The sequence below is a fragment of the Tachyglossus aculeatus genome, chromosome 8 (assembly GCF_015852505.1).
Source record: "Tachyglossus aculeatus isolate mTacAcu1 chromosome 8, mTacAcu1.pri, whole genome shotgun sequence".
Lineage (NCBI taxonomy): Eukaryota > Metazoa > Chordata > Mammalia > Monotremata > Tachyglossidae > Tachyglossus > Tachyglossus aculeatus.
In genome coordinates, this window is record NC_052073.1 from 9589922 (window position 1) to 9601324 (window position 11403).

Genomic DNA, 11403 nt, shown 5'->3' on the forward strand with positions numbered 1-11403 from the left:
GCTTTGCCTATAGTAAGCGCTTAACAAATGCCATCGTTATTATTATTATTATTATTATTATTATTATTATTATTATCATTATTATTATTATTACAGTTTCCTGGAACATAGTAAATGCTTAATAAATACCATTTAAAAAAAGGAACTACTCTGGAAGTCAAGCTCAATCTGTAGTCTCTACCAAGTCCCACAGGTATGGCGATGTGTTTTTAGGGTACATCTGAATTTAAGCAGCTCCACTCCATCAATCAATCAGTTTATTGAACGCTGTGTGCAGAGCACTGTACTAAGGCGCTTGGGAACATACAGTGCGAAAGAACTGACATTTCACATTGGCCTCGGGCGAAATGGGGTGTTCTGGCTAAGGAGGCATTGGCACTTTGGATGACTTTTGAAAGTTGAGTCACCTAACCGCTTTAGATCCCAGTTTCCCCGACCCAATACCTTTTCTCAGGGGTGGGAGCATTATTCAGGAAAAAAAAAATGAAAGAAAATGGGAAATGTGCTGTGGGAATTTCTGTCAATATCTGAAATTCAATTCTACTGTAAGAAGATGTTCTTCGAGAGCTGTAAGGTGACTTATTTCAGCTCTGTTACCATTTTGTCAAATTTTCAAAATATTGAGAGCAGTTCTTGCCACCAGTTATTCCTTTTAATGTTGCCTCTCCTCTCTCTCTCCTGTCCTCTCTCTCTCCCTCCCTCCATCCCTCCATCCCTCTCTCTGTGTCCAGGTTTACGTGGGGCAATTCCCTATGCCCTGAGCCTCCATTTAGGTTTGGAACCCATCGAGAAGCGGCAGCTGATCGGGACCACGACAATCATCATCGTCCTGTTCACCATCTTGCTTTTGGGAGGGGGAACGATGCCCCTCATCCGACTGATCGATATCGAAGATTCCAAAGTGCGGAAAAAGAACAAGAAGGATATCAATCTCAGCAAAACAGAAAAAATGGTAGGCGTTGACTGCGTTTGGGGACGAAAAGGAGGTGATTGAATAACTATCTTCAAGGTTGTTTTAAGGGGCAGATACTAACCGTTTGTTCTGGGGAATGAAGAAGTGGGAAAGATTCTGTTTGGCCGTACGAGAACCTCTTGACTTCGCTGTTAATAAAATACCGGAATAGGCTACTGGGAGAGGTAATGGGGTTTCCATTCTTGGAGCTCTCTGAAAAATCAAAAGTTGGCCTAGGTGGTGGTTCATGCGGGCTCTGGATCAGCTGAAAATGGAGACCGGCCAGGAGTTTCCCATCATCCCTGAGATCTCCATCTCCTCGGACAGAACCGGTTCTCCCTCCCGGATCTGGCCTGGATCCTTCTCCGGCCTTGAAACCTGGCCCGAAGCTTCCACTTGGAGGCGGAGAGGTTTGTCCCTTCCCCCGCCGGGAAGGGCCAACAGTCACTTCCCTGAGTCACACGGAGCCCTCGCTGGGCGTTTGGATGTTTCCCTAGCGGGGCTGACTTCCGCGGTGAAGTGGCCCGGGACTAATAAGGACCAGCTGGGCACACAGGTGGCCATAAGGACTTTTCACCGAGGTTCTTATTGAGAAGAAAAGGGTCCCCCAGCATGAAGCGGGAAGAGAGGATCAACAAGCGTGGGCTTTTCAGCCTTCCAAGAAATAATAATAATAATAATAATGGCATTTATTCAGCGCTTACTATGTGCAAAACACCATTCTAAGCGCCGGGGAGGTTACAAGGTGACCAGGTTGTCCCGCGGGGGGCTCACAGTCTTCATCCCATATTACTCTATTTATTTTATTTGTACATATTTATTCTATTTATTTTATTTTGTTAATACGTTTTGTTTTGTTCTCTGTCTCCACCTTCTAGACTGTGAGCCCACCGTTGGGTAGGGACCGTCTCTAGATGCTGCCAGCTTGGACTTCCCAAGCGCTTAGTCCAGTGCCCCGCACACAGTAAGCGCTCAGTAAATACGACTGAATGAAAGAATGAATCCCCATTTTCCGGATGAGGTACCTGAGGCCCAGAGAAGCGACTTGCCCAAAGTCACACAGCTGACTTGATCTGAACCCCCGACCTCTGACTCCAAAGCCCGGGCTCTTTCCACGGAGCCCCGCTGCTTCTCTAAAGCGTGATTCCCTTAGAGAAGAGATTCCCTTCTCTAAGAAGCTGGAAGGAGGCCGGTACCGGCCAGAACTCAGCTCGGTTTAAGAAAAGGTCCCAGAAGCGGGGTACTGAGGCAGCGGGGCCTGCCACTTTGGGCCAGGGGATGGGGAGCGATCAGTTGGCAGGAGGGGGAGACGGGGAGGTGCCGGTTTTCCGGTTCTATGTGTCTTTCACTCTCAGCACGGGAAATAATCTTCCTCCCGCCCTCTCCCTAGGGTAACACCATCGAGTCCGAGCACCTGTCGGAGCTTACCGAAGAAGAGTACGAAGCTCACTACATCAAACGGCAGGATCTCAAAGGCTTCCTGTGGCTCGATGCCAAGTATCTGAATCCTTTTTTCACCAGGAGGTTGACGCAGGAGGTGGGTTTTGCTTGCAGTAATGGTGCTGGTAACGGTGGGATGTGTCCCAAGCACTGAACTGAGTACTGAGATAGGCACAAGATGGGCAGATTAGACCCTGGTCCTTTCCCGCACGTGGCTCACAGTCTAAAGAGGAGGAAGATAGTAATAATAATGGCATTTGGTAAGCACTCACTAGGTGCAAAGCACTGTTCTGAGCGCTGGGGAGGATACAAGGTGATCAGGTTGTCCCACTTGGGGCTCTCAGTCGTAATCCCCATTTTACAGATGAGGTAACCGAGGCCCATAGATGTGTGACTTGCCCAAAGCCACAAAGCTGGCAGTTGGTGGAGCTGGGATTCGAACCCATGACCTCTGACTCTAAAGCCCGTGCTCTTTCCATTGAGCCACGCTGCTTAGAACAGGTATCTTCTCTCCATTGGTACAGAGGAGAAAACTGAGGCCTGGAGGCGTTAAGCGACTTGCCCAAGGTCACGTGTCAAGCCAGTGGCGGGCGGAGATTAGAACCCAGGTGTCCTGACTCTGAGGGCTGGCTCTTTCCACTGGGCCACACTGCTTACCTGTTAGTGTTACGACTTCCAGAGGCGCTAATTTAGCCTTTCCCCGCACCGTTGCGGCATCAGCAGCGGCGAACCTCCAGTCGGGTGGATGAAATGGAGTTGGTCCGTTCCTCTGGGGACCGGGCAAACCAAGAGGCCTTGTCCATTTCACGTGCTCACATTCCCTAGACTCCCGAGGTAGGAAGCTCCCGTGCGAAGTATTCATTCAATTCATCCCCTTCGGTTGTCCTGTAGCTGCCACATTTAGTACGAGATTAACAGGAGAATATTTCTTTCGTGAACAAAATTTTGGTTTTCATCCCAGAGCTTTAACCCGTCGTTTTTCCCTTTCCCCGTTCGCATCAATCAAAACAGCTTGGGAGAATCGAGTGACTCGATAGATTTTTTTTTTAGGGGGACCTCCTCGGGCTAATTCGGCATTATCCTGACCTGATAATAATAATAATAGCATTTATTAAGCGCTTACTGTGTGCAAAGCACTGTTCTGAGCACTGGGGAGTTTACAAGGTGATGAGGTTGTCCCCCGGGGGGCTCACAGTCTTAATCCCCATTTTACAGATGAGGTAACTGAGGCACGGAGAAGTTAAGTGACTTGGTGCACATGCTGGCTAAATTTCATGTACTTTATGTGTCTTCTGTTAGGTTTAACCTTACCCTTTGTGGTCCTGTTTTATTTTCAAACCACATCTCTTTCTGTTCCCCATTACTTCCCAGGAGGCTGGCTTATTATGCCAGACTCAAGCCCTTAGAGGTGTTGGTCAGTGTAAGGGAATCTGGCCATCTGCGCTGCTGCCGTTACATTGTTGAATCGTATTTTCCCAAGCGCTTAGTACAGCACTCTGCACACAGTAAGCACTACAATTGACAGACAATGAAATGGACCCTTGGATTTTGACCGTGCTCATTCTCTCGGGGAAGGGAGATTTACACTTCCAGTCGTCAGTCAGTCCATCGGTGGTATTTATTGAGCACTCTCTGTATGCAGAGCACTGTGCCAAGCTTAGGAAAGAGCAGTTCAGCGGAGTCGGTGGACGTGTATCAGCGCTTAGCACAGTGCTTTGCACATAGTAAGCACTTAATAAATGCATTTCATTCATTCAATCATATTTATTGACCGCTTATTGTGGGCAGAGCACTGTACTAAGCGCTTGGGAAGGACAAGTTGGCAACATTTAGAGACGGTCCCTACCCAACGACGGGCTCACAGGCTAGAAGGGGGAGACAGGCAACCAAACAAAACATCATCATCATCATCATCAATCGTATTTATTGAGCGCTTACTGTGTGCAGAGCACTGTACTAAGCGCTTGGGAAGTACAAGTTGGCAACATATAGAGACGGTCCCTACCCAACAATGGGCTCACAGTGTAAAAGGGGGAGACAGAACAACACCAAACATACTAACAAAATAAAATAAATAGAATAGATATGTACAAGTAAAATAAATAAATAGAGTAACAAATATGTACTAACATATATACAGGTGATGTGGGAAGGGAAGGAGGTAAGATGGGGGGGTGGAGAGGGGGACGAGGAGGAGAGGAAGAAAGGGGCTCAAAACATATTAACAAAATAAAATAAATGCATATTATTATGTACCCTGCCCCCCAAGGAGTTTACAACCTAGAGGGGGAGACAGACATTAAGATAAACCAACTCAGGATAGGGACCTAAGTGCTGTGGGGCGAAAACCAATCAATCAATCAATCAATCAATCAATCGTATTTATTGAGCGCTTACTATGTGCAGAGCACTGTACTAAGCGCTTGGGAAGTACAAATTGGCATCACATAGAGACAGTCCCTACCCAACAGTGGGCTCACAGTCTAAAAGGGGGAGACAGAGAACAGAACCAAACATACCAACAAAATAAAATAAGTAGGATAGAAATGTACAAGTAAAATAAATAAATAAATAAATAAATAGAGTAATAAATATGTACAACCATATATACATATATACAGGTGCTGTGGGGAAGGGAAGGAGGTAAGACGGGGGGATGGAGAGGGGGACGAGGGGGAGAGGAAAGAAGGGGCTCAGTCTGGGAAGGCCTCCTGGAGGAGGTGAGCTCTCAGCAGGGCCTTGAAGGGAGGAAGAGAGCTAGCTTGGCGGGTGGGCAGAGGGAGGGCATTCCAGGCCCGGGGGATGACGTGGGCCGGGGGTCGACGGCGGGACAGGCGAGAGCGAGGTACAGTGGCCAGAGGGTACAGCATCCAGTGCAAAATTCAGTTTTGACTTCTGAGCCCCACGCCAACAGCGACTGCCGCCTGTCTCCCGCTTCAGGACGTACATCATGGTCGGATCCAGATGAAAACGCTCACCAACAAGTGGTACGAAGAGGTGCGGCAGGGACCGTCCGGCTCGGAAGACGACGAGCAGGAGCTTCTGTAGTCAGGAGGAGGACAGGTCTGACTGGTTTCCGTTTAGATCACCCCCGCTAGACCGCAACGGCGCTCCGGGCCCGGGGCTGAGAAAGCAAGGCAATTTGGGACGTCTTAAGGCCTCTCCGAAAATGCCACCGGTGCAGTAATGTAAGTTATGTCATCCTTCAGAGGCCCCGCCAGCATTAAAGCACAGCGCGGCAAATCTTTTCAAGCGGGAATTGCCCGACCGAGGTTGTCATCGGACCGCGGAGCCGCCGCAATTGTGTCGACGCCGCCTGGGGTATCAATCAATCAATCAAGGGTGTTTATTGAACGCTTACTGTGAGCAGAGCACTGTGCCAAACGCTCGGGAGAGGACACCGAAAGGATAACCTATCAACGCCCAGCTGGGTGGCAATTCCCTGGTCAAATTTTTCCATTTGTCTTTGGCTGTCCTTGCCCTTAAAGAATCTGCCGTTTCTTCACTTGCACACTTCAATTCCCGGATGTAATTCCCACATCAGTAGGGGCCCATTACTACACACATGTAGGCACTTTGGGAGTTGCTCTTTTCCAGATTTTCACTTTCACCCGACGGACCGGGTAAATAGAGCAGGTAGCCACACGCTATCTTTGTTGGGCAATTTTTCCGTGGAGGCGGCCTAATATACCACGATCGCTCTAGCCAGTAGTGCTCCATGAAGTGGCAAAGCCCTCGAAATCCTTTTTTTTTTCCTCTCCCAAGGAAAAATATGCCTATGCCCACGTAGGCACCACATTGTGCTAAAGGTCAGGGAAAGGAAAGCTACTTTCCTTTCCAGCGATCCTTGGGAATATTGTGAGCGTTTACAGTACAGATTTTAGAAGAGGCCCAAGTGCGGTGACAGCGAATGTGAACGCTGAGATAATTCACCTTTCTCAAGGGGCCGGCGGAGAGCCCCCGCCTCCCCGTCTCCGAATCTTTCCACCAGCCCGGCGAGACATGCTTAGGCTTTGTGCGGTGTTTCTCCCTTTAGGGCCAAATGCAAGCCACCCAAATAACTAACTTTGTTCGTTGTTCAAACCGTCCTTTTTAAGCATCAATCCATTTCTCTTTCCGACTCCGAGGCACCTTCCGGGGAGAACGAACGCCCTCTTGAAATCTGACTTTCTCCCTCTGCGCCTGAGCGGTATTCTCGGGTAACACAAGCCTTCCACCAAAGCCCAAGGCTGCAAGGTTTCCCCTGGGATTCATCTGGACCAGCCCCGCTCCCCGGCTGTTTCGATAAATACGACTGAATGAATAAGCACAGTCTCGAGACCTAGGGGAACCCACACTGGCTCCGGGGGTGGGAGGGGAGCTGACGACAGAGAGTCCGTTTGCTGCTAACAGAGTCAGTTTGAAGCAAAGTGGGTATGGATTTTCTCTCTCTCTCTCTCTGTGTCTCTTTCTCTTCTGCTGCTTTGTAAGCAAGGCCAGTAGCTGCCTGTCTACCCCGGCCTCGCCCCCGGCCGATGTCTTGCTCGTCTGGCTTCGGAGCAAAGGTTGATGCTCCTGCTCTTTTGTTCGGTACAGTGTGCAATTCTGTAGGTCACGGAACCTTTTCTCGAGAGCACCGTGGCTGTTACCTATTATATTTATTTTTTATAATGATAATAATGATGATGATGGTATTTAAGCGCTTACTATGTGCAGAGCACTCTTCTAAGCGCTGAGGGGGGATGCAAGGTGATCAAGTAGCCCCATGTGGGGCTCACAATCTGACTGTGAGCCCACTGTTGGGTAGGGACTGTGTCTATATGTTGCCAACTTGTACTTCCCAAGCGCTTAGTACAGTGCTGTGCACACAGTAAGCACTCAATAAATATGATTGATTGATTAATTAATCTTAATGTTGCCAACTTGTACTTCCCAAGCGCTTAGTACAGTGCTCAGCACACAGGAAGCGCTCAGTAAATACGCTTGACTGATTAATCCCCATTTTACAGATGAGGTAACTGAGGCTCAGAGAAGCTAAGTGACTTGCCCAAGGTCACACAGCAGATTCAAACCCATGACCTCTGACTCCAAAGCCCGAGCTCGTTCCACTGAGCCAAGCATTTAGTAGGCACAAGGCACTATACTAAGTGCTGAGCTAGATACAGGCTAATCAGGTCGGACAGTCTGAGACCCAGTGAAGTTCATTCATTCATTCAGTCAGTCGTATTTACTGAGCGCTTACTGTGTGCAGAGCACTTGGGAAGTGCCAGTCGGTAACGTACAGAGACAGTCCATCCCCAACAGCGGGCTCACAGTCTAGGAGCGGGGGACAGACGACAAAACAAAACATGGAGACAGGTGTCAAAGTGAAGTGCGAAGTGACTGGCTCATGGTCACCCAACGGACATGTGGTGGAGCCGGGATTAGAACCCAGGTCCTTCTGACACCCGGGCCCGGGCTAGCTCCGCCAGGCCACACCGTTCTTCCTATTTATCCGCGAAGAGCCTCGGTTCAGTTGGAGCAGTGCCTGACAGGGCGTGTGAGCCCTGCCTTCTTGGGAATTACAGTTGGTTGGGAGACACACGTCATTCGTTTGGGCCTCGTGGGCCCCAAACAGGCTGATCTGGAATAGAAAAAGCTCCCGGAGCGTTGACATCGTCCTTCCACCCAAATTGAGGGGTAAACATTCATTCATTCATTCATTCATTCAGTCGTATTTAGTGAGCGCTTACTATGTGCGGAGCACTGTGCTAAGTCCAAGTTGGCAACATATAGAGACGGTCTCTACCCAACAACGAGCTCCCGGTCTAGAGGGGGAGGCAGACATTAATACAAATAGATGAAACAATCAATTACAGATATCTACAGATAGATACATATGTGCTGTGGGGAGTCATCCATTCAGTTGTATTTATTGAGTGTTTACTGTGTGCGGAGCACTGTACTGAGCGCTTGGGAAGTCCAAGTTGGCAACATAGAGAGACGGTCTCTACCCAACAACGAGCTCACGGTCTAGAGGGGGAGACAGACATTAATACAAATAGATAAAACAATCAATTACAGATATCTACAGGTAGATACATATGTGCTGTGGGGAGTCATTCATTCAGTTGTATTTACTGAGTGCTTACTGTGTGCGTAGCACTGTACTGAGCGCTTGGGAAGTCCAAGTTGGCAACATATAGAAACGGTCTCTACCCAACAACGAGCTCCCGGTCTAGAGGGGGAGGCAGACATTAATACAAATAGATAAAACAATCAATTACAGATATCTACAGGTAGATACATATGTGCTGTGGGGAGTCATTCATTCAGTTGTATTTATTGAGTGCTTACTGTGTGCGGAGCACTGTACTAAGCGCTTGGGAAGTACAAGTTGGAACATGTAATTAATGACTCTTCTTAAAGAGGAGACATGTTCTCAGTGTGGGATCTGGGGCTTCTTTGAGATTAACGGTTTAGGGGTCCTTGGAGCCCGCAGCTAATTACCCCAGTTCCTCCACTGGCGTTTGGGCGGGTCCCGTGGAAGAGCCATGCGAGGGTAAAAGTTGTTTTAATTCTTCTCTCCCCATCCCCGCTGCCAAGATTTTCATTGCCAAGTTTAGGATTACTTTATTATAATAATAATGGCATTTGTTAAGCGCTTCCTATGTGCAAATCAATCAATCAATTGTATTTATTGAGCACTTACTGTGTGCAGAGCACTGTACTAAGCGCTTGGGAAGTCCAAGTTGGCAACATCTAGAGACGGCCCCTACCCAACAGTGGGCTCACAGTCTAGAAGGGGGAGACAGAGAACAAAACCAAACATATTAACAAAATAAAGCAAATAGAATAGATATGAGCAAAGCACTGTTCTAAGCGCTGGGAAGGATACAAGGTCATCAGGTTGTCCCGTTTAGGATTACTTTATTATAATAATAATGGCATTTGTTAAGCTCTTACTATGTGCAAAGCACTGTTCTAAGCGCTGGGGGGGATACAAGGTGATCATGTTGTCCCATGTGGGGCTCACAGTCTTAATCCCCATTTTGCAGATGAGGGAACTGAGGCTCAGAGAAGTTAAGTGACTTGCCTAAGGTCACACAGCAGACATGTAGGGGAGCTGGGATTCGAACCCATGACCTCTGACTCCCAAGCCCGGGCTCTTTCCATTCATTCATTCATTCATTCATTCATTCAATCGTATTTATTGAGCGCTTACTGTGTGCAGAGCACTGTACTAAGCGCTTGGGAGGTCCAAGTTGGCAAAATATAGAGACGGTCCCTACCCATCAACGGGCTCACAGGCTAGAAGGGGGAGACAGACAACAAAACAGAACATATTAACAAAATAAAACAAATAGAATAAATATGTACAAGTAAAATAGAGTAATAAATACGTACAAATATATATACATATATACAGGTGCTGTGGGGAGGGGAAGAAGGAGGAGAGGGTTGTACTTCCCAAGCGCGTAGTCCAGTGCTCTGCACACAGTAAGCGCTCAATAAATACGAATGAATGAATGAATGAGAGAGCCACGCTGCTTCTCCAACATCTATAAATCCTCCCCAGCGCTTAGAACGGCGCTTTGCACGTAGTAAGCGCTTAACAGATACCAAAATTATTATTATTATTTATGAGACCCAGCCATGTGAATGAGCGTTAAAGAAACGCAAAGGCGTTGTGACATTGGAGAACAACCCAAGGGACGGGGCAGGGTTTTCCCAGAAAGTCAGGATGACGCCGTCATCACTCAGAAGGGCTTCTCCTGACCTCTGCTGGAAAAATACAGTTATTTTTATCCTGTATTCAAGCAGTGGTATTTGAGCGACGGTAAAATTAGCTGTTTCTTCCTAATTTCAGTTAAATGATGGCCTCACATATTGCTTATAATAATAATAATAACGGCAGCCACTAACTTTTTTGCCCTTTTTTCTGTCAGTCACCTTGCCATACAACTTAGACTTTTGGAAACGGACAATGTTTGGTACTGGAGGTTTGAATAAATAAATAAATAAATATTTATAAGTATTTATATTATTTATAAATAAATATTTATTTATTTATTTTACTTGTACATTTCTATCCTATTTATTTTATTTTGTTGGTATGTTTGGTTCTGTTCTCTGTCTCCCCCTTTTAGACTGTGAGCCCACTGTTGGGTAGGGACTGTCTCTATGTGTTGCCAATTTGTACTTCCCAAGCGCTTAGTACAGTGCTCTGCACATAGTAAGCACTCAATAAATACGATTGATTGATTGATTGATTGATTGATGAGCCTTTAGGACGATTTCTCTCCATATTTTCATCCCGTATTCAAGCCATGGTATCTGAACGACGGTTGGTTTGTGCACGGTAAAATAAGCTGTTTCTTCCTAATTTCAGTTAAATGATGGCCTCAGATATTGATTATAATAATAATGATAACAGCAGCCACTAACTCTTTTGCCCTTTTTTCTGTCAGTCACATTGCCATACAACTTAGACTTTTGGAAACAGACAATGTTTGGTACTGGAGGTTTGATGAGCCTTTAGGACGATTTCTCTCCATATTTTTATCCCGTATTCAAGCCGTGGTATCTGAACGACGGTTGGTTTGTTCACGGTAAAATTAGCTGTTTCTTCCTAATTTCAGTTAAATGATGGCCTCAGATATTGATTTATAATAATAATAACGGCAGCCACTAACTTTTTTGCCCTTTTTTCTGTCAGTCATGTTGCCATAGAACTTAGACGTTTGGAAACAGAGAACGTTTAGTACTGGAGGTTTGATGAGCCCTAAGGATGATTTCTCTCCATATTTTTATCCTGTATTCAAGCCGTGGTATCTGAACGACGGTTGGTTTGTTCACGGTAAAATTAGCTGTTTCTTCCTAATTTCAGTTAAATGATGGCCTCAGATATTGATTATAATAATAATAATAACAGCAGCCACTAACTTTTTTGCCCTTTTTTCTGTCAGTCACGTTGCCATAGAACTTAGACGTTTGGAAACAGAGAACGTTTAGTACTGGAGGTTTGATGAGCCCTAAGGATGATTTCTCTC

The 11403-nt window shown here is 46.7% G+C and overlaps 1 protein-coding gene across 1 annotated transcript in view; it reads left to right on the forward strand.

Moving 5' to 3' along the window:
* Positions 1 to 5856, forward strand: part of SLC9A8 (solute carrier family 9 member A8) — a 72588-nt gene extending 66732 nt beyond the window's left edge. The window contains exons 14-16 of the mRNA XM_038750572.1: positions 732 to 952; positions 2343 to 2489; positions 5333 to 5856. Coding sequence (XP_038606500.1) covers positions 732 to 952; positions 2343 to 2489; positions 5333 to 5440 — 476 coding nt within the window. The 3' untranslated portion in view covers positions 5441 to 5856. The remainder of the gene's footprint in view (positions 1 to 731; positions 953 to 2342; positions 2490 to 5332) is intronic.
* The last annotated feature ends 5547 nt before the right edge of the window (positions 5857 to 11403 follow it).